The 21,450-nt window shown below is 50.2% G+C and overlaps 1 protein-coding gene across 1 annotated transcript in view; it reads right to left on the bottom strand.

The window, feature by feature from the left end:
• Positions 1 to 1,104: 1,104 nt before the first annotated feature.
• The window catches only part of MGAT5B (alpha-1,6-mannosylglycoprotein 6-beta-N-acetylglucosaminyltransferase B), an 81,347-nt gene continuing 61,001 nt past the window's right edge, over positions 1,105 to 21,450 (bottom strand). The window contains exons 10-17 of the mRNA XM_063176081.1: positions 20,269 to 20,402; positions 19,042 to 19,172; positions 16,651 to 16,806; positions 14,881 to 15,027; positions 11,598 to 11,714; positions 4,269 to 4,343; positions 3,470 to 3,744; positions 1,105 to 1,762 (exon numbers count right to left, since the gene is read on the bottom strand). Of these exons, the coding sequence (XP_063032151.1) occupies positions 1,564 to 1,762; positions 3,470 to 3,744; positions 4,269 to 4,343; positions 11,598 to 11,714; positions 14,881 to 15,027; positions 16,651 to 16,806; positions 19,042 to 19,172; positions 20,269 to 20,402 (1,234 nt within the window). The 3' untranslated portion in view covers positions 1,105 to 1,563. The remainder of the gene's footprint in view (positions 1,763 to 3,469; positions 3,745 to 4,268; positions 4,344 to 11,597; positions 11,715 to 14,880; positions 15,028 to 16,650; positions 16,807 to 19,041; positions 19,173 to 20,268; positions 20,403 to 21,450) is intronic.

The raw sequence follows: 21,450 nt of genomic DNA, 5'->3' as shown, positions 1-21,450 counted from the left end.
AGCTCATCCAGGGCAGGATGTGGCCCAAAGGACACAGCACCCTGTGGTGACACAGCAGGGACACGGTGAGGGTGGCTGGGCTCTGCCCAAAGCTGCAGCTCAGCTGAAGGAATGGGAGTTTCTCCCAGAAGCTGGCACAGGGAGGACAGGCTGGAGGTGCCAGGGGTGTGGCACAGCTCCAGGGCAACCTCCTGCACTCATCCTGCCACTGCTCCCCATCAGTCACTGTGAGCCAGAGGGGACAATTCTGCCAGGATCCTGCAGGGACAGTGCCATGTCAGGCTGCCACCCCCCCAGCCTCCCTCACCAGCCAGGCCAGGAGCAATTCCATGGCTGAGAAGGAGTTTCCAGCCCCTGATTTTCCAGCCACACATTTTATGGCATGAAGGAATCTCCTCATTCACCCTTGCAAACAGCAGAAGGGCTCAGCACCAACCTTACAGCAACACCTTGCCCTGGTGAGCAACCCTACAAGAACAAACCAGGTGACCCCAGCCAGCACCAACCCAGCCAGGAGGGGACACATCAGTAGTGGGGGGAAACCACCCCCAAAGCAAGAGAAACAGTACTAAGGAAAGTTGAAGAAGCAAAGAGTTCCATGGAAGATGGTTGCTTGGAGCTCACCTCTTGCTCTGCTGGCAGCATCTGGGGCACACAGAGTCAGGATGTTGCTCTTCAGCTGCTCTGCCCTCGGTCAGTGCCCACCAGGAATTCCCTCCATGTGCTGCAGCACATCCTCCCCTCTGCCCACTCAGCTGAACCCCGAGCAGCCCCTGTGCCCTCACCTCCTCCTCCAGTCATCCCTGGGGATGATGTTCAGCTCTGTGCATGGCCCAGCAGGGTGAAGAGCAGCCTGGAGGCTGGAGGGATCATTTTGGGCACCTCTGCCCTGCCTGGGGAGCAGCAGCTTTCCGAGGAGCCCAACCCAGCCCCGTCCCATCACTGTCTCTTCCTGGGACTACCAGGGGTGCAGTCCCCAATGTGCCCATCAAACCCAGCCACTCTCCTTGTGCTTTGTCCTCCCCCAGCTCCACACCCACAGCAGCCACCAGCATCACCCCTGTCCCACCCCCAATGCAGCTCTGCCCAAGAACTCCCACAGAATGGCTGGGTGTGGATTCCCCTTTAATTTACCACTTGTCAGGGGGAGGGTTAAAAAAATCAATAAATAAAACAACTGAGGATGCTTGAAGAAGATGAAAACCCTGAAACTGCAGTCTGCTGGTGGCTTGTCCCATCGCCAGAGGAGGGGAAGGGTGTCCCCAGCCCCTCTCTCCCCACCACCCCATCCCAGTGCCACCAGGTCCAGGTGGGTTTGGTCCAGGATGCGCTCGGACAATGCTCCTCGGGAAGAAAATGACTCCAAAGTTCAGGACAGGGTCATTCACAGCTGGCTGGTGGATCAAACAGCCCCCAGAGTCGGACATGGAACAGCCCCCGGGTGAGAGTCTGAGAGCCCCGGCTCACCCACCGCGAGGGACCCGTCGCAGCTCCTCGGCCGCCGCGGAGTTCTGAGGAGAAGCCACCCTGTGCCAGCGTCCCCGGGGCGGTGGGGACGCCGTGTCACAAGCAGTCCCTGCACAGAGCCACCTGTCCTTGGCGGAAGTCGCGGCAGGGGCAGAGGCGCCGGTACTTGGCGTGGTGGCCGGCGCAGCTGAAGAGCAGCGGCTCCTTCTGGAGGTAGCACTCGCGGACGTTCTCGGCCACCGCGGGGTACAGGTGGTTCATCTCGTACTCGGTGCTGTCGCACGCGATGCTGAGCCTGGGGGCCAAGGCAAGGTGGGCAGGTCAGGTGAGCGCCCATTGAAGGGTTTTTGTCCTTCCTGGGGAGGTTCCTTTGCTGAGCTGTGTTTGCCACCCCTTGGCTACATGCGAGGGCTTGTCACCAGCCCAACACACCATGCAGGAAGGGGAGACCCTGGCAACTCAACCCTGCAGCCCAGAGATCACCCTAACCTACAGATGGCTCAGAATCACCCACAAAACCAACCCAAATCTTAGGAGTTGGTCCTTGTGGGTCCTTTCCAGCTCATGAAGTTCAATGGCTCTCTTACAGCCCCTTGCTGACCAACAGCTCTGTCCATGGACAGAGCTCCATGGACAGAGCTCCATGGACACCTCCATGGATGTAGATAACATTCTGTTATTGTATGTTACTGTAGATAACATTCCCTGGAATGGACAGGAGATCAGGGAATGCCCACATGCTCCCTGTTAGCTGGGATTAGCCAGAAAACTGAGGTGGGCATCAGCAAAAACCCCGAGGAGCAGCAGAAGTGCCCAGTGTGGATTTTAACACCCCTCCCCTCCCAGATGGAGCAGCAGCACTGGCATTGCCCTGCCACCAACCCTTCTCAGCTGACGAGTCCCTGAGCCAGCTCATTTTAAGGTCTGGAGGAGGACGTGCAGGGGGAAAGAGTGAAAGGCAGGCCCCAGCTGTAATTTATCACATAAAAATGTCAGCGGGACACGCGGCGCCTGCCTGACCAGCGTGACAGCTCCGGCAACGCTCGCATTTAAATTGCCCAGAGAGCAGCACAGAGCCCGGTGGCAGATTTATACTCTATTAAAACTTCACCACTGTGTGTTCAAAACGCAGTTTTATAGAGAGAGACATTAAAGAGGAGAGAGCACACGGGAGGTGGAGAGGAATGGGGTTGGATAGAAGTGGAACCATGCCTGGAAATGCTGCTGTTGCCTTCTGAAGAGTGAAGATAGGCCCTGCCTGCACTGCCTTCATCTCGTACTCAATGCTGAGGCTGGGGACCAAGGCAAGGTGGGCAGCTCAGGTGAGTGGCCATTGAGTGGTCATTGAAGGATTTTTGTCCTTCCTGAGGAGGTTCCTTGTAGGGTGATACAATATAAGAAAATAAAGGTAGTATAGAAAGTAATCTTACCCCATTAAGGAGTTGTAGCTGAACCAAATATTAGAGATTGGGAACTGGCCTGATTTTAACAGGCCCCCGCTGTAGCAAATAAGGAGAGTGTTATAAAAGAGTGGATTGGTTGGTTGAGGGGAAGTGGAGTCAGTTGGCAACTGCGAGGACAAGGAAGAGTTGGTGCCTAGAGGAGAAGCCTCCAAGAAAACATCGAGGCAGTACGAAACTCCAGCAATATGGAACCCTTGCAGTGTAATGACAATACAACTCTTATGCTATAATGATGACAGTCCTGATGAAGGACTCATCAGTTGAGAAGGGTTGGTGGGAGGGTAGTGCCAGTGCTGCTGCTCCATCTGGGAGGGGAGGGGTGTTAAAATCCACACTGGGCACTTCTGCTGCTCCTCGGGGTTTTTGCTGATGCCCACCTAAATTTTCTGGCTAATCCCAGCTAACAGGGAGCATGTGGGCATGAGGGTTCATCACTGGGATTTGGGGAGGAAAATGGGTGCAGGGGATGTGGGGAGCAAAGAGAACATCATCTGGCTGGTGGCCTCCCCCGAAAGCTCCCTGAGAAGGCCCCAACTCACTGTAGAAACACCTCCTCCTTGTTGAGGAACCTGAAGAAGGTGGGCTCGCAGACCAGCCCGTGGTGCCGGCACGTCTCGGTGCACGTGTGCTGGGGCTCTGACACCCACACCTGCAGCGAGGCCACCGGGGGCCACGCCTGGGGGGCCCAGCCCGCGCTGGGGGACCACACCAGGTGCGTGGAGTTGGGGGACAGCGCCAGCGGGCTTGGAGGGCTTTGCATAGCAGGAGTCTTGGTCTTGGGAGACGGAGGAAGAGATGATGTGGTGCAGAAATCCTGGTGGTAGAGAAGATAACGGGTTAGTGCTCTGAGATGTTAACAGTGGGGAAGGGAGGCCACTAGTGGGACAGAAGGACACTTGGGATGATGACTTTGCTCATCAGGTTGAGGTCACCTGCATGCACAGATGGCACCTCCTGCTGTAGGGGATGAACCTCTGCTTCTCTCACCTCTTCTCCTCTCAGTGCTGCCTCATTCCCTGCAGCAGAAAGGCCCTGACCCAGACCCAGCACCCCCAGGTGTCCTCCACCAACCCCCAGCACCTCTGGCCCATGACAAACCTCCCCCAGCCCCATCTCCTGGTGCTCTCTGCAATCAGGGCACTGGCTGCACAATGCCCACAGGAGAACAGGGATGCTCCCCAGGGAGAAGAGGGAAAGCTGGCCATGAGGACAGGGATGCTCCCCAGGGAGAAGAGGGAAAGCTGGCCATGAGGACAGGGATGCTCCCCAGGGAGAAGAGGGAAAGCTGGCCATGAGGACAGAGATGGCTCCCCAGGGAGGACAGGGATTCTCCCCAACCTGGTGCTGAATGTAGGCATGGATCCGCTCCAGCATCCCCTCGCAGGTGTACTCGTAAGGCAGGTAAGGGTCCACCTGTGAAGGGCAAGAGCAGAGCACAGGCAGCAGCTGGGGACAGCCTTGCCCTGCCCCTGAGAGAGCAGAACAGTGGGCATGGCTCTGCCACCCACCAAAGCCCACGACTCGTGTCTGTCCACCAAAGCAAGCAGGGAAGAATGCTAGGGCTGGAGAAACCTCACAAGAGTTTTATAAAGTGAGAAAGAGAGAGGAGTACTTTGAGTTCGACCTGTTGGTGAAAATGAAATCATCCCTGTTCCACTTTAATCTCCCTTTCCTCCGCTTTTAGAAAGTTATACAATCAAATCAGTTTTCATCCAATAGGTCACTTCAAACTAAAGCATGAACTGTTCCAGCTCACAAAATGCTCTGCAGCTGCGGGCAAGGGAAGAGCAATCTTTAAAAAATATTTTTTTAAGGAACTTTCTGCCCTGGGAAGACATATTTTTCCGCACTCCCTTATTTTCCAAAGAGATGTTACATGAAGTGCAGGAGGTTGGTGTCAGTCCTGGGACCTCCCTTCCCTTTGTGTATCTCTGCAGATTTTTATTCAGGAGGATTATAAGCAAAACCACCCAAAGATAATTAATCCAGAAAACACTGCTGCTTCTATTTTCTGAGCTCTGCACCTCTAAAATAGCTATTTCCTTTTGAAGTACCTGTCAAAACCAAGCTCAAAGGCTCAGTCTGCTGAGAACCCTCTAAGCATCTCCCTGCCATAAATATCCCACCTGAGATCTCAGGCAGGCTGGAAATCACAGCTGCTTCATCTAATTACAGATGTGCACGCTAATCAGGGCTGACACAGTGACAGGCACCAATCCTGCCTCTGAATTCCTGATGGGCTCTCAGTTAACTGGGGCAGAGCCCTCTGAAAGCAAAATTGCCTGTCTCAGTTTCAGAGCCAGGCTGGGGCTGCCTGGGATCAGTTTGGAGGAGACAAACCCCCCCCTTGCTCAGCATCACTAGTGCTCAGTCTCATCTCACCACTGCCTTCATGGGGGGCTTTTTCTCAGGACCCCCTTTGGCCAGGCATAGTGGAGATAAAATTCCACAAACAGCCTCACCCCCCAAAATGCTGCAGCACATCACACAAACCCTCCTTGTGCTGCACAGGTATCAAAGGTGATGCTCCAGGTGCAATCCCACCTCTCCACAGGCTCCCAGGGGGTTCCCTGAGCATCAGGAGCCCACTGCAGCCCCTGCTCCTCTCCCTCTCAGGGGCTCTCCTTCCCTTTGCTCTCCTCTCCAGGTTTTGTTAGGATTCAGCTCGTGCACTCAGGACTGAGAAAATGCCAATTTCGAGAAGATAATTGTTTAATTAAAATCTGACAGGCTCAGCCTCTTCTCAACAGCCATGTTGTTAATGGCACTCCTCCTCAGCTCAGGATGTCCCCAAAGCCCTGGGAGGGAGGAGGAGGAGAAGGAGGGGGCTTCTGAGGTGGGGATCCCTGCAGAATGATGCACGGGATGGCATGGAGGGAATGGAGGTGTTGGAAAGATGGATTTTGCCATTCTTTCCTCAGCTGGGAGAGCTTCCCAGCCCCAGTGCTCCTCCATCAGCCAGGCAGGGAGTCACTGGTGTCCCATGGGAATGCCACCATGAGAGCCCTGCGTTTCTAGCTGGAAGGGAGGATGAAGTCTCCTTCATTCAAAAGGAAAAGAAAGCAGGGTGGAAAAAAATCTGAACGTCACCAGACAAATAAGTAGAAAAATAATGCAATTCAGTGCTGGCACGTAACAGCAGGCTGGAACATTTTAACCAGCTATTTTCACTGGGATGTTTAATGTGCCGCTCTTTCAGGCATAGTCTGAAATGTATAATTTTCCATTATAGTCCTGTATGTTTGACTTTAATATAATGAAGCCTTCTCCCTTCACTACACCAGAATATTGGGTCTATTAAATTGCTTGTGTGAGGACTGGTTTTGACAATGGGAAAAGCTCAAGGCCCAGAAAATGGTGGTGCTTGCAAACCTCTCTCCTTCTCCAGCCTCTAACCCCAGGATAACAGACAGAATCCATCAGTGGATTCTGATGGATTTTAAAGACAAGATACCCATGGACTCCTGGAGCCAAAGCCCATAATAAGGCTTTTAAACCTCCAGCATCCCCTGTCCCAAGGGGACACAACTTGTCTCTCTGTCCCCTGTCCCTGTGTTGAGATTTGGTCTCTGGGGTAGAGGGGTTTGGTGCTTCCCCAGTTTTAATCTTCCTTATAAATAGTTGGGGGATGCAAACCATCAGAGAAACCCAGAACTGCTCCCAGAGAGATGAATGGCAGAGTCACAGCCTGCCAAAAACCCTGCCTAGAAGCTGGAGGGTGACCTGGAACGGGTGCCCCCTCCAAAAGGATGAGAGAGGGCAGCACCAAGGGCTGTTCTTGGGGGGAAAAAACACAGATTGCAAACCCCAGCCACGTCCCAGGCATGATTCAGCTCTGCCTCCAGAAGGAAGAAGTTTCTTTCAGGCAGAACTGGGTTGGGAGGGACGCCGGCTGCATCCCAAGTGCTCTGTTTGCACACAGCCAGCAGCCAGGGGAGCTCTGCCAGCCCAGCAGCAGCTCTGGGATGGCACAGCCTGCCCCAGGATGCAGCAGGAGAAACTGGGGTGCTGCAGTGACATTAAAATATTGCTGGGAATCAGCAAATCCCCCTGGGAGCGAAGCTGGTTGTCATCTTGACCATGTCAGGATTACTGCCAGGTTCATCAACCAGCTCCCAAATTCCCAGACAGATCCCCAGCACAGCTTCCACCTGATGGCAGAGCCAGTTTGTCACAAGATGTCATATCCCCAAAAATGTCTTACTGAGTTCTGCCCTAGAAGATGCAAAACATCTGTGGGATATGTGATTTTTCAGTCATACAACAACAAAAAATCCCTAAATAAATTCAATTTCAGGTCAGTTTTCAATTTTCAATGTTTTCACCCATCAGGGAGGGGGAAATGTTGTGTTTCAGGTTCAATCTGTCTGAGTTAGTGAAGCAAAGGGAAATGCATCATTTCAGATCCAGCACTCCTTTCAATAAATTGGCAGGGTATTTCCAAACAAAGGCAGGCAGATGGGAAACAAAACCATAGTATTTCATTCCAGTAATTTTGAAATGAAATGTTTTGACAGAAAAAAAAATAAATTGATGGTGGTTATTCTGAAACACAGACAAATTTATTAGATATTCCAATAACAGAACACCCCATTTTGCCTTTGGGGGGAAAAAAATGGAGTCAGTAAAATAATTTCTCCAAACTCCAGTAACTGGCTGGGAACAGGAACACTAAATTGCCCAGCTACCATCTTTCTGCTGCTCCTCCTGCTAATGCCCTTGTTTTCAATTCCTGCTGTAACAAACAGTATTTTAAAGACAAGATACCCATGGACTCCTGGAGCCAAAGCCCATAATAAGGCTTTTAAACCTCTAAGGTAGGTCAATTTTTAGGCTTAATTGCCTTGACAGCATCTCTAATAAAGCAGACCTTTCCATTTAAAAGATAAAAAGGTGGGGAGGGGGGAAAGAGGCTGCTGTAAGTTATTCACACTCACTCCCTGCTCTGCTCTGGGAGGATTTTTACAATTCCTTCAAAACCCCAGAGGGATGAGTTGGGGATTAACTCCTTGGTGGGAAGGAATCCCTCCTCTCCAGAGTGACTTCGTGTCACAATGCAAATGGGCCTCAGTGACTCGAGCTGTTCATCTGAGGCAAATTTAGGACTTCCAGCAGCTGAAGGTAAATCCAGAGACTGAGATGGTTTGTGGGAGGGCACTGCAGAGTGGGGGTCCTGATCCAGAGTGGTGAGAGGAATTTGTCTTTACAAACCAGCTGTGGGTCTGCTCGTAGATAGAACCAGCACTGAGAGGTAAAAGAAACTACAGAAAGGATTCCATGGATGGATGGAAAATTCTGGTTTGCTGATAAATGAAATTGGATATTGAAAGATGAAAGAAACAATGGGAAAAACCATAAATTCTATAAGAATTAAAAATTAAAAGGGAGGGTTGTACATTAGAGGGCAATCTCTGGTATCAGGCATTTCAGGAAGTCTGAACCTCTCAAGTACCTCAGCCAATGGGGAAAGAGAGAAGGGAAATGGGGATAAAAAGGAGGCTGTGTCCTCCAAAAATTTAAGAGACCCCAGAGGAATGCCCCATGGCCTCTCTCTTTATTCAAATAAAGTAAAAAGACTCCTCTGTCTCCTTTTTGGACATAAACCTCTGATGTTTGTGGATTAATTTTCCCACCAGTGGGAATGAGGAGAAGAGCTGAGAGAGGAGATTGGTTTGGGCACACCAGGGATGGGCACAGCAGCTGCTCACTCCAGTGAGTGCCCAGTTCTGAACACCAGCTCCTCCTGCCCAGTGCTCATTATGCCACCAAGCCCTTCCCTGAAATACTTTTTAGTTCTTTAATTTTTAACCAGACCATTAAGCACCTAAATGACCTGGTGCCCATCCAGTCAACATAGCAGCAGCACAACACAGCTGCCCAGGAACCAGCACAGCCCTTCCCTCCATCCTCAATCTCACCATTCTTTAATCATTTTAACAGCACAGCAGCACCAGGCTTCACTATTTTCTCTGTTCTCTTCTGGAAAAAGTGAAAATTTCCTTCTCTCTCCCAAAACAGCTCCCAGCCTCCCACACACAGCAATTCCTTCACTTCAGGGCTGTCTCCAGCCCAGATGGTGGAGGGTCAAGCTCTGACAGCTGGCCTGGCAGCACAGCAGCAGGGATGTCATTATTTTTAATTTAATTCTAATCAAGATACGGGAATGAATGTGCAGAACAACAACTGTTTTCCTAAGTTGGGTTTGATGAGTCTTTACAAACTCACAGAGAAAATGAATGTGAGGTGAAGAGCTGCAGTAATCACCCTGGAGGAGGTGAGACACAGGGTGATGGCATGGCCACATTACCTGAATCAGGCCCCCAGATTGCCACAGGCAACCCCCTCTGCAGCTTCTAATGCAGGGAAAAGCAAGGATGATCCTTCTCTGAGCACCACCACACCCCTGTGCCCGCCAAATCCCACCCAGCACAGTGAACCCCAATGTTTCAGATTGCAAGGCAAGATGTATTCTATTACCATCTGTATGGCAGATTATCTTTTGTCAAGTGGGCAGTTTGCCTTATCTCTCTGAGTGATCACAATCACTCCTCTCTCAGGAGGGGACATCTGCTGATAACAGCTATTGAATGTCCCTGCATGGCTGATAAGAACTACAGCATCCCATTGGGAGATGGGAGCCCAGAGGGAGGAGCCAAGCATTCCTACCTGGATAGAATCTGGAGATTCTGGAACACCAGCACAGCTTCTCCACTGCATTCCCCAGAGGAGCAGCAGCTGCCTCTTCCCCTGGATCTTCAGAGGAAGAATACATCCTTCTCTACAGGATCCCTGCTCCAGCAGAACCAGCCCTGACACTGCAGGAGGGCTGAGCCACAATTCCAATGGGACTGCTGCCAACACCCTGACCCACAGGGTGTCAGGTTGTGTTCTGACTCTGTCAGTGTTGCTCTAGTGTACTGCATTGTTTATTTTATCATTTTTTCTACCCTATTAAAGAACTGTTATTTCCCGCTCCCTTTTTTTTTTTTTTTTTTTTTTTTTTTTTTTTTTGCCTGAGAGCCCCTTAATTTAAAATTTATAGCAATTGGGAGGGATGAGGAGGATTTACATTCTCTGTTTCAGGGGAGGCTCCTGCCTTCCTTAGCAGACACCTGGCTTTCCAAACCAATTCACCTGAGCCCACACAGCCCCAGGCAGAGCCTGGGTTCCACAGCACATCCCGGAACTGCAGCTCATCCCAGGTGAAGCAAATGGCCAGCAAAATGGCTATCAGCGCTTTCCTCCCCTCCAGGAAAACTGACTTTAATAATTTGGACAACTTGAAAGGCTCCTGCCACAGGGTGGGAGCTAAATATTCATGAGGGAGCGTTTTCAGAGTGGGCACAGCAGGAGTGCTGCCTTCCCTGGGGTTCTCCCCTTCCTTACATCCCTCACAGAGGCAGCTCCTGAGTTATTCCCATTGATCTTCTCCATCCAAAGGAAACAATCAGTGAAGTGAGGGGAAGACAGGTGCAGAGGGCTGCAGCTTTCTGGGTTTATCTTTGTTATCACACCAGCTTGCAGAACTGCTCTCCCCCTGCACCAGCCTCAGCCTGCTGGTCCCAAACCCTATCTCAGCCTTCCCTTGCTCCAGGCCTGCCCACAGGATTCCCAGGGGATCCTTCAAAAGCACAGCTGTGCCCTGGGAAAACACCTACAATGCCAAAGGAAGGTGGGAGCACCTGTGCCCCTGGGGCTGCAGGAAGGGACCAAAAAATCCAAAGGAGAAAGGAAAGGAAAAGGAGAGCCAGGCTCCAACATCTGCTGCTGCTTGTTGTCTTAGGTTGGAAATGGGGGTGTGTGTTCTCTCACCATCTGTCAGAGCTGGGGCAGTTCTCTGCTGTTCATGGGGCAGTTTTTTCTTTATCTCTCCCACAGCCAATCCTCCCTCCAGGAGATCTCTGCTGTCCATGGCCACTGAGTGTCCCTGCAGTTTTTTCTTTATCTCTCCCACAGCCAATCCTCCCTCCAGGAGATCTCTGCTGCCCATGGCCACTGAGTGTCCCTCCAGCATCCCATGGGGAGATGCTGCGCCCAGGGGAGGAGCCAAGCATTCCTGCCTGGATCCAATCTGAGCCTGGCACAGCACAGCAGCCTTTGCCCCCTGCATTGCCAGAGGAGCAGCTTTCTGCTGCCCTGCATGGCCAGAGGGAGCCCAGGCCCATCTGCAGCAGCCCTGGAGCTGCAGAGGAAAACTCCCCCCTTGTGCAGGATCCCTGCTGCAGCAGAGCCACAGCTGGCACTGCAGGAGGGCTGAGCCCCCATGGCATGGGGCTGGGACACCTCCCTGGCACACAGGGGACAGCTGCTGTTCTGACTCTGGCAGTGCTGTTTTGTATTATCGCATTTTTATTTTTGTATTTTCTTTTAAGTTTTTTTTCCTAATAAAGAACTGTTATTCCTATTCCCATATCTTTGCCTGAGAACAAAATGTCAAAATTATAATAATAATTATTATATAATATATAATATAATTATTATTATACAATTTCAAAATTATAACAATTCAGAGGGAGGAGGGGTTACATATTCCATTTCAAGGGAGGCTCCTGCCTTCCTTAGCAGACATCTGTCTTTTCAAACCAAGACACTTGTCCAACCCCAGCAGCAGGGAGGTCACACCATAACTGCTCTGAAGATGTGGGATATGTGATTTTTCAGTCATACCTGTGTCCTCATGATGGTTTTGATGGCAGCTTCAAACTCCTCAGAGTTGTTGTAGTCAACAGTCCACACATGGGGTTTCCCAATGAAGTCCTCAGCATATGGGTGTTGGGAGGACACCTGAAACACAGAGGTGCCAGCTGGATTTTGCAATCCCTGCTGGAATGGAATCCCTGCTGCAATCCCTGCTGTTTCCTGCTCACAGCTGGCTGGCAGAGAGGAGCAGCAGCCTCACATTCACAGTGGGGTTTGACCAACTGCAATAGGGCGTGCTGGAAAATGGATTCCTCTGAATCCAGTTGCTTCTCAGCCTCAGAATGATGTGCTGTAATTCCCACTGGGTTGAGGTGCCCCATTCCCAACAACACTGAATTCCTCTGGCAGCCTGGAATATCTCCACTCTGTACCACAGGAATAATTTACCCTTGACCTGAGCCATTCTGTGGGTCTGATGGTAAAAACCCCCAAAGCAGGAAAGGTGTGTGAAGGCACCACATCTCCCAGGTTTGCCGGCTCTAGAAACAAGGCAGGGGGAAAATCCATTGCCACTGAAGGCTGGGAAAGGCTGGGAAAGGCTGGCACTGGGAGAGAGCAGTGCTGGAAGCTGCATGACCCTGATGCCACAGGCAGCCCACACACTGGTACTCCACAGGTACTGACATCCTTGCTTTTCCCTGGGCTGCCCACACAGGTGATTTCTGGGGACCTACCTCTTCTGTTTCAGCCCTGATCTCCTCTGGAAAGGGAAGAGAGAGGTTGCTGAGCAGAGGACATGTTTTGGGGGCACCATAAAACATTTCAGAAGGGCTTGAGCCCCTGTCAGCTGGAGGAGAAGAGCTGTGTGGTTCATCCCCCTCAGTGCTGTCCTTCCTCTTCTCTCTCCTGGAGATTGATCCCCTCTTTCCCCTCCAGCACAGAAACACCCCGAGACATTTCACAGCCCTCACCCTGGCTCCAGGCTGAGGTACAGCCCCAGCCCTGCCCAAATGGGTGTTAACACCAAATTTGGGGGCGCATGGGGCAATCGGGGGGGGGGGGGGGGGCAGGAGAGCCCAGCCCAGCCCAAATTAACACCAAATTCAGGGGTGCATGGGGCAATCAGGGGAGGCAGCAGAGCTCAGTCCAGCTGCACAATTAACACAAAATTTGGGGGTGCATGGGGCAATCAGGGGGGGAAGGACAGCCCAGCCCAGCCCAGCTGCACAGCCCCCAGCTCACTCCCTGCTCAGTGAGGGAGCTTTGCACTGCATTATCCACTTTATTAATAATAAAAGAGGCAATTTTCCCCAAGCCTTTAACTTTTAAAGAGTTCCTGCTCTACTTAGATTGAATTCCCAGCGCTGGGCAAGCCTGGGAGGGATTTCATAGCCCTGGCACACTGTGCAGGTGCTGGTGTCCCTCTGGGGGGACAAAGGGATGAGCAGGGGGCATTGCCCTGGGCTGGGAGCAGGGTGTGGGGACCTGTGGGTCTGGGCTGGTGGGGAAGGGGCTGGGGGTCTGCAGAAGGCTCCTGCTCAACCTTCTCCTTGGAAACCCCAAACCTACAGCACAGCCCCTTCTATCCAAGGCAAATCTTGAACCAGGAACCCCATCTGCAGACATCCACTGAGGAAATCTTGCCCAAAAAAAGTAACCTCAGCCTGGCAGCTGCTCTTCCCCAGGCTGGCCCAAGGCCTGGTGCCAAGGGGGTGGCTCCATGCAGCCCCCACATCACACTTGTGTTATAGATATATGTTATAATATTGGCTTTTTGCAAATATTAAAATGGATTCTATATGTGCAGGGCTAAAGTAACTTTGCTTTGAAGACACAGATTTATTTCTGTTGTTAACTAAAACTTAGAAATAGCTGATATAGATATGCTTATGTTAAAATGTTTGCTTGGATGGGATAATATCCAAGGAATATATGATGAGGGCCCTGCTACTGATATGCCAAGTATCAATGCTTGCCACTGATAGAAAGTAAGGCCCAAAACTGAAGGTGATTATAAGAATGCATTAAAACCACAGCCAAGGAATATGCATGCTCTAAAAAGGCAGATCTGAGGTGGAGCTATGCTAAACAGTTCTGGGAATATGTAAACTAGTTTTGGGGAAAAGTTTACTATTATATTTATATTTGTATTTATAATTGTAATATTTACTATTAGTAAATATAAAACAATATAAATATAATAGTAAATATTAACTTCTATAAATATAAATAGAAATATAACTATAAATATAATTATGATTATAAATATAAATAATTTGGAAACACCCTTTATAGACCATTTCTATTGCATCAGCCTGTGACATATTCATAAAGAATATAAATACAATATATTTATATTTTTTTATATTTACTATTATATTTATATTGTTTATGAATATGTCACAGGCTAATGCAATAGAAATGGTCTATAAAGGGTGTTTCCAAATTAGCAGGTGTGCTCTTGGCTGAATGCAAAGAGGCACCTGGCAGTAAATCCTTGCTTTATTGTCTTTGTCTTCTACTGTCCTTTTTTAAACTTTCTAAATGTTTACAGCAGAGTGAACTGTTGCATTGTGATTTCAGGGTTTACCTCAGAACCTGGTCCCTCCTCTGATAATTCCCTCCCAGGTGTGTCAGTCACCTCTCTTTTCCCCTCCCAGCACTGTCTGTCCATCCTGGAATTCCAGAAGGGCCTCAAGTGATTGGCAGATTCACAGGATGCCCTCTACCCCTGGGGGGCATTGGGCCATCCAGGTGTCCTTTGTTCCTTTGTCCCTCCCCTCCTGTACCTGTTTGGTGGCTCCCTGCCCCTTCCCTGCCCCTCTCCTGGGGTTCAAAGGAACAGCAACCACGGGCTCAGGGAGTTCTGTTGGAGCTGCTGCTGGATCCAGAGGCCTGTGGGCCAGAATAAAGCTCTGGATCCAAACCCTCCATCAGAACCGACTCCTTTCCTTCACCATCACCTTAAAGCTTCCCCACAGAGGGAAACCTGAGGAGCAGCCCCTGTTATGGGGGGAAGCTCCATCCTGCAGCCCTCAGAGCTCCTGCAGGCCTGGACTTGTCCCCACATGCCCAACTGCAGCATCCGGCCAGCCAAACGTGTCTGTGGGGTGAAACACCACACACCCAGCCAGCCCAAAGTGTCTGTGGGGTGAAACACCACACACCCAGCCAGCCCAAAGTGTCTGTGGGGTGAAATCACCACAGTTGCCGCTATTTGGTTCAGCACCAAGGGCCAGACAAGCTCAGGCACATCCCATCCAGCCATATTGGTAATATTCCAACAGTGAACAGAGTTTTCCAGACTTGCCTCTCGGGACGTGGGCTTCCCGCGGAAGAACTCGTGGTTGAGGGAGCTGTGGGGAGGGTTGAAGCGTGCCTGCAGGAACACGCAGCCGTTGGCGATGGCCTCCAGCGGGGCCGGGCCCTCGTAGGGGAACCCAAAGCCAATGAAGAGCTGCAAGGCACAAACACAGTGCTGCTGAGTTGTGGGAACCCAGGACATCCTCCTGAGCAGCCAAGACCCCTGCCAGGGGGCTCAGAGACCCTGGCACAGAGCACAAAGTGCCTGTGGGTTTGATTATGACCCATGGAGCAAGTTACCAACCTCAGATGAAGATCTGCAAGCCATGACAGTTAAGTAGAATAATAGTGAATTTATCATGGGGTGAAAAGGTAGATTTTGGGGTTTTCTAGAATGGTGTTCAGGGGGAAGATGGAGGGATCTGGGCATGTCCAGCCTTTCTCCTTCTTCTTCTTCTTGGCCTCCATCTTCTGCTGTGATGTTGGCACTTTTGGATTGGTTTAGAGTAGAAGCTCACTGTCTAACATAGGTGATAGGTATTGGAAAGTAATTGTAAACATTGTACATGTAGTTTTTAGTATAAAGATATAACACCGCCCCGAGGGCAGGCAGAGTGCCTGGAACTGTCCTGATGAAGGACCTCAGCAGGGCAGGAGAAAGAATTTTATAGATAAGGAACCTTGAGACCAAGAACTGAAGAGCCCTGACTCCTTCTTCAAGCACCAGGCTGGGAAAAGAGACTTTCTAATGCATCTCAGAGTCACTCTGACCAGCGAGAGGCCATGAGACTGAGTGATTTTCCCCACAGGGAAACCTCCCAGATAAACCCACCAACATCCCCTCCCCTCTCTGCTGCTCTGCTCCTGCACACCAACTCTCTAAAGGGGTTCAATAAGTTATGCTGAAAATTCCCCTTTTCATAGAATTCATAGAATGACCAGGTTGGAAGAGACCTTCAAGATCATCAAGTCCAACCCAGCCCCAGCACCTTAACTAAACCCTGGGCCCCAGTGCCACATCCAGGCTTTGTTAAACACACCCAGGGATGAGGACTGCACCACCTCCCTGAGCAGCCATTCCAGAACTTTATCACTCTTTCTGTGAAAAACATTTTCCCTGATATCCAACCTGTATTTCCCTTGGCACAGCTTGAGGCTGTGTGCTCTGGTTGTGTCAGTGTTGCCCGGAGAAAGAGCCCAGCCCCAGCTGAGCACAGGCACCTTTCAGGAACTGTGCAGAGTGATAAGGTTGCCCCTGAGTCTCCTTTTTCCAGGATGCACGACCCCACTCCATCAACCACAGCCCACTTTGCACAGCCATGGAGTTTCCAGGAGCTGCAAGATCCCCCATGGTGGTTACAGCCATCACTTTGGCCCTGCATGGAACAACATTGCTTTGCCACAGCTGTTTAGGCTGGTAAATCAGGAATATTTCCCCCAGGCAGCAGCTGAAGGCAACAGGGATGTGCCCACACCCACACACTGCAAGAATCTGGTTTATTTTTATCACAGCTATAAGGTGAAAAAAAAAAAAAACCAAAAACAAAACCCACCCCACTCAGCAATAAATGAATTAATAAGGAAACTTTGCACTCTGCCTGTAGACCCCTGGACAGTCTGCAAGGAGAAACTCCTCAGACACATCTTGATCTGAAATGTGCTCTGCTTGGCTCCTGCCTAATTATCCCTCATGGTTAATTATCCCAGCTGGGAGTGCCTGCAGGCCTGGGAGGGGCACAGGTAATGGGGGACAGGGTCCTGGGACGGCCTCACCCACCTTTGCCTTCCTCAGCAGCTGCTGGAACTCGTGCTGGGGCAGCAGCCCGTGGTTCTTGACAAATGCTGGCACCTCAGGTGGCCTCTGTGTCTCATAATAAACAGTGCCATGGATCTCCATGTACTTGTTGAGGATGGCCAGGAACTTCTCCTTGCCCTGGGGAGGAAGGCAGACATGTGAACTACACCAAAGGATGGGTCTGACCTCCTCCCCATGGTTATGGAGGGGGGTTAACTCTCAAACTGCTGTGCCAGAGCACCTGCCATGCTTCAGGCAGACCCATAGCAGTGCAAAATCCCCACCCGTCCCTCTTCATTTCTTGGAAACACATCCTGGACTGCCCCAGGCTCCTGGAGAGCCCCAATGGCTGCAGGATCCATCACTCTGATCATCAGGTTCCTGCCTCCCCTGTCCCCTCCAAGGGCAGCTTCCACTCTGGAACTGCTGAATTAAAGGCTTCAGAGGGCTCAGAAGGAGCCTGAGCTTGCTAATAGCCTCTTATTCCAAGTAACAAGTTCCAAGGATTTTCTCATTCAGATTTAATCCCGTTTCACTACCTGGAAAATGAAAGGGGTCATCAATTTTCTTCTCTTAGAGGCCTCCCTCCTTTTGCTCCAAAGCAGCCTTTCTTTTTAACAATTTCTTTACTGGAGAGTTTTTTTGCTTGGAAAAAACCACAAAGGGCCCATCCTTTGGATTCTGGATTTTCCAGTGCTGCAACGGCCCCAAAAGAGCAAAGACCAGGGGGAATAAGGAGTTCTAAATGGGGAATTTGAGAAAACTCTGTATGTTGCCTTAAAACCTCCTCAAATGCTGAATTTCTGCCCTCAGCCATGGATCTCAGGAATCCTCCAAGGCTCTAAGGCTTTCCCAGCTTATTAAAACTTCAGCTCCTATTGTGAGCCAGAGGCAAGAAGTTCAGAGGGGTAGGAAATGAGAAATAAAGGGAAGGGAGGTTTAATGAAATGTTTCTAAATGTCAAAAACATCCTGCTCTGGAGAGGGTGTTTGGTCCAAGGCTGGTAAATGAGCACCTGGCTCCAGAAGATGGAGGTGCTCTGTGCCTTTCTAGACCTCAAAATCACTCAAAATAAGGAAAAACTCCTCCATTCCCTTTTTTATTCCATGGAGTGTACAAGATGGGAAGGAAAGGCCAATCAGCTTGGCCTCAAGGAGCCCCAGCCTCTTCAACCAGCAATAAATTACCCCAAATATGCAGTCTGGGGGAAAAACTGATGTTGTTTGTGAGTTCTGACTCAAAACAGCAAATGCCTGTAGCACCCTGGGTGGAGGGAAATGTCCATTCTGGGGTTTGAACTCTCTTTAGTGCCTTCCCAAATTACCTTCACTAAGCTCCAAGGAAACTTCTGGATAAAAAAGGGCAGGGGAATGGTAGAAAAATAAGACAAGATGTTGCAGTTCTCCTAAAATGAGATTTAGTGGGTTTCAGTAGGGCTTTTAGGGAGCTCCAAACCAGGCAGAGGCAGGGGGGATTTGTTCTCAGACCTGGGCAGGGATGGAAACCCCACAAACACCAGCAAAGAGGAGACAGCCTGGCTGGATCCTGGCTCACCACAAGCATCCCTGCTAATTAGCAGCTGCTAATCAGGAAAGCTGGGAAGGGGAGGAGGTACAGCCCCCACTGCATCAACCCACATCAATCCCAGCAGCTCCAGAGGACCCAGCCCACGTCAAGGCAAAGTCGAGTCTGACAGAAACCTTTTCTCTCCCGAGAAGAGGAGCAGAGGCAAAGCCCAGCAGCAGCTGGTGTGGTACAGTACCTGCAACTGGAGCAGCCCCAGGCAGTGCACAGAGGGAAAAATAGAAATAAATCAACAATGAGGCAATGAAAATTAGCTCCTTTTTACAGTCCTGGAAGGAAAAGCAGCTTGCTAGCTCTGGATAAGGTGGGGGGAGCATGCACGGCCCCTCTGGAGATGCAGGGGGGTGTTTTTGGTGGGTCCCCACCCCTCTCCCCCAGGTGTTCCAGGCTCAGGGAGCACAACCCCTTTTCACAGAGTGCTTGAAAGCAGACACAAACTATCCCCATCATAATGCAGCAATCACTGCAATTAATTAGTGGCAATCATTATAGCTAATTACATAAAATCATCAATATGAAATCCTCAGCCTCAGAGCCTGCTGGGAGGAAGCACCACCCAGAGCAAGGAGCAGGGAATGGTGTCCCACCAGCCTCTCCCTGTTTGTGGGAGGCTCTGGATGTGTCCCATCACTCCCCCAGGAACCAAGACAAGCATGGTTCTCCACAAACACACCCAGATCTGCACCTCCACAGCTCAGGGTGAGATCCAGAGGCTGGGGCTGCCTCCCAGCCCTGCCTGTGCCTACCCCTGCCTGCCTGGCTTGTCCCCAGCAGCCCAAGGACACCCACCTTCCAGATGCTGGCCTCCTTGCCATACACCACGGCCATGCTGCTGACTTTGTTGGCCTTGATGAGCTGCTTCTCAGTCTGGTTGAGCTCCTCTGACACGAAGCCCATGAAGGAGTTGTCAGGAGTGTGAGCTGTGGGCACCAAGGGGAGGAGACAGATGGCTGGAGAGATGTTTTTTGGGATGTCCCCAGGGGTGGGGATACAGCCTGAGATGAGCTTGGCTACATAGCCTTGCTGGAGGAAAATGGAGCTTGAATCCCCACCCAAGCAGCTCATGAAATCCAGGCTTCAGAACCCACTCGAGCTGCTCTTCACACAGTGAGGTGTTTTTAGGCTGCCAGAGGGGCTTCACACAGCTGGGAAAATGGAATGCTTGAGTCACCCAGCACCCCCCCCTTTTTCTTCCTCTCTCTCTATCCTGCATCTCCTTTCCAACCCTTCTATCCCATTTACTGTGGGCACTCAATTAAGGTGCATTCATTTTGATTGATACTGAAATCCCCTCTGTGTAGCTTTTGCACTGTGAGATCAGTAAACAAACCATCACGACCTGTAGCAGGCCCTAAGCCTGCAAGGGCTCCCTGGCAGTCAGCAGCCTAAGACAGGAAATGCCAAGTCATGGTGACTGTGCTAGAAGCCCCTGTTCTGCCTTTGGACCCCTGCTTATCTCCCTCTAAGACTATAGGTCACTTTCCTTTAACCCTTGCTATTGGACCATTTGCAAAACCCCTGAATCCTATATAAAGAGCTGCTTTTGGCCAGCTTGGGCAGAAGAGCTTGTCACAGACATCTTTTATGGAAAATCCTTTCCTTAGGATTTTTTCTCCTGAGAAGCTGAGAGGCCTGAAGAACAAAATGTAAACAATGATTATCTGCTGCTGTGGAATGCAACAGGTGCATCTGTGATTGGTCTCATAGAATTGTTCCTAATTAATGGCCAATCACAGTCAGTTGGCTCAGACTCTCTGTCTGAGACACGAGTCTTTGTTATCATTCTTTCTTTTGCTATTCTTAGCTACCCTTCTGATGAAACCCTTTCTTCTATTTGTTTAGTTTAGTTTTAATATAATATATATCATAAAATAATAAATCAAGCCTTCTGAGACTCGGCGTCAGATCCTCATCTCTTTCCTCATCCTGGGACCCCCAACGGCATCACACCCATTTGTACAAGCAGATTGTGTCAAGCCCCTGTTGCAGGCAGCCACGCCGGGCTCCAGCACTCACGGAACATGGTCATGAACTGGCTGGGCTGCAGGTTCCAGTAGCCCCAGTTGGTGCGGTAGCCGCGCAGCGTGGCGTACTCCTCGTGGTTGTAGGCTGGCTCTGTCCCAAAGGTGTCGATGACCCGGACACGGCACCTGCGGGGCACACACCCCCTGAGCACACCTGCTGTCCCCAAGAACCCCATCTGCACCCCAAAGAGAGTGAGAAGAATGAGGGGTTTGTCTTTACAAACAAGCTGTGGGTCTGCTGGTACATAAAACCAGCACTGAGAGGTAAAATAAACAATGGCGAGGATGGCACTGATTGATGAATGGAAAAAGATATCTCCTTTTACAAATAAACTGTAGGTTTGTTGATAAATGAAGTTGGATATTGAAAGATGAAAGAAACAATGGGGGAAAACCATAAATTCCATAAGAATTAAAAACTAAAAGGGAGTGTTATACATTATCATGCCAGCAGGAGAACCCACAGTGCGAGGGGCAGGGGCTGCAGGAGGGGAGCAGAGATGCAGCTCATTGCTCCTGAAGCTGTTGGCCGTGGATCCCAAGTGAGAGGGATAGTGGATTTTTCTTTACAAACCAGCTGTGGGTCTGCTGGTACATAAAACCAGCACTGAGAAATAAAAAAAAAAAACAACAGGAAGGATTCCATTGATTGATGAATGGAAAAAGATATTTGCTTTTACAAATAAACTGCAGGTTTGCTGATAAATGAAATTGGATATTGAAAGATGAAAGAAACACAACCATAATTCCATAAGAATAAAAAAAAAAACAACATAAATTCCATAAGAATTAAAAACTAAAAGGGAGTGTTACACATTAGAGTGGAATCTTGGGTATCAGGCATTTCAGGAAATCTGTACCTCTCAAGTACCTCAGCCAATGGGGAAAGATGGAAGGGAAATGTGTCCAGGAAATTGGGTAAAAAGGAGGCTGCATCCTGCAAAAATTAGACAGACCCCAGGGGAATGTCCTATGGCCTCTCCCTTTATTCGAATAAAGTAAAAGGACTCCTCTGTCTCCTTTTTGGACATAAACCTCTGGCATTTCTGGATTAATTTTCCTGACAAAGGGTGCAGCAGCATCCCAAGGAGCCCTTCCCAGCACTGCTCCCTCCTTGCAGGACAATTTCCCTTTGCAGGACCCTCAGCTCCCCAGCAGATGAACTTCCCAAAAG

The sequence above is a fragment of the Melospiza melodia genome, chromosome 24 (genome assembly GCF_035770615.1).
Source record: "Melospiza melodia melodia isolate bMelMel2 chromosome 24, bMelMel2.pri, whole genome shotgun sequence".
In the NCBI taxonomy this organism is placed as follows: Eukaryota; Metazoa; Chordata; class Aves; order Passeriformes; family Passerellidae; genus Melospiza; species Melospiza melodia.
The sequence above is the reverse complement of the archived record's forward strand: the minus strand, read 5'-3'. Positions and strand labels throughout refer to the sequence as shown.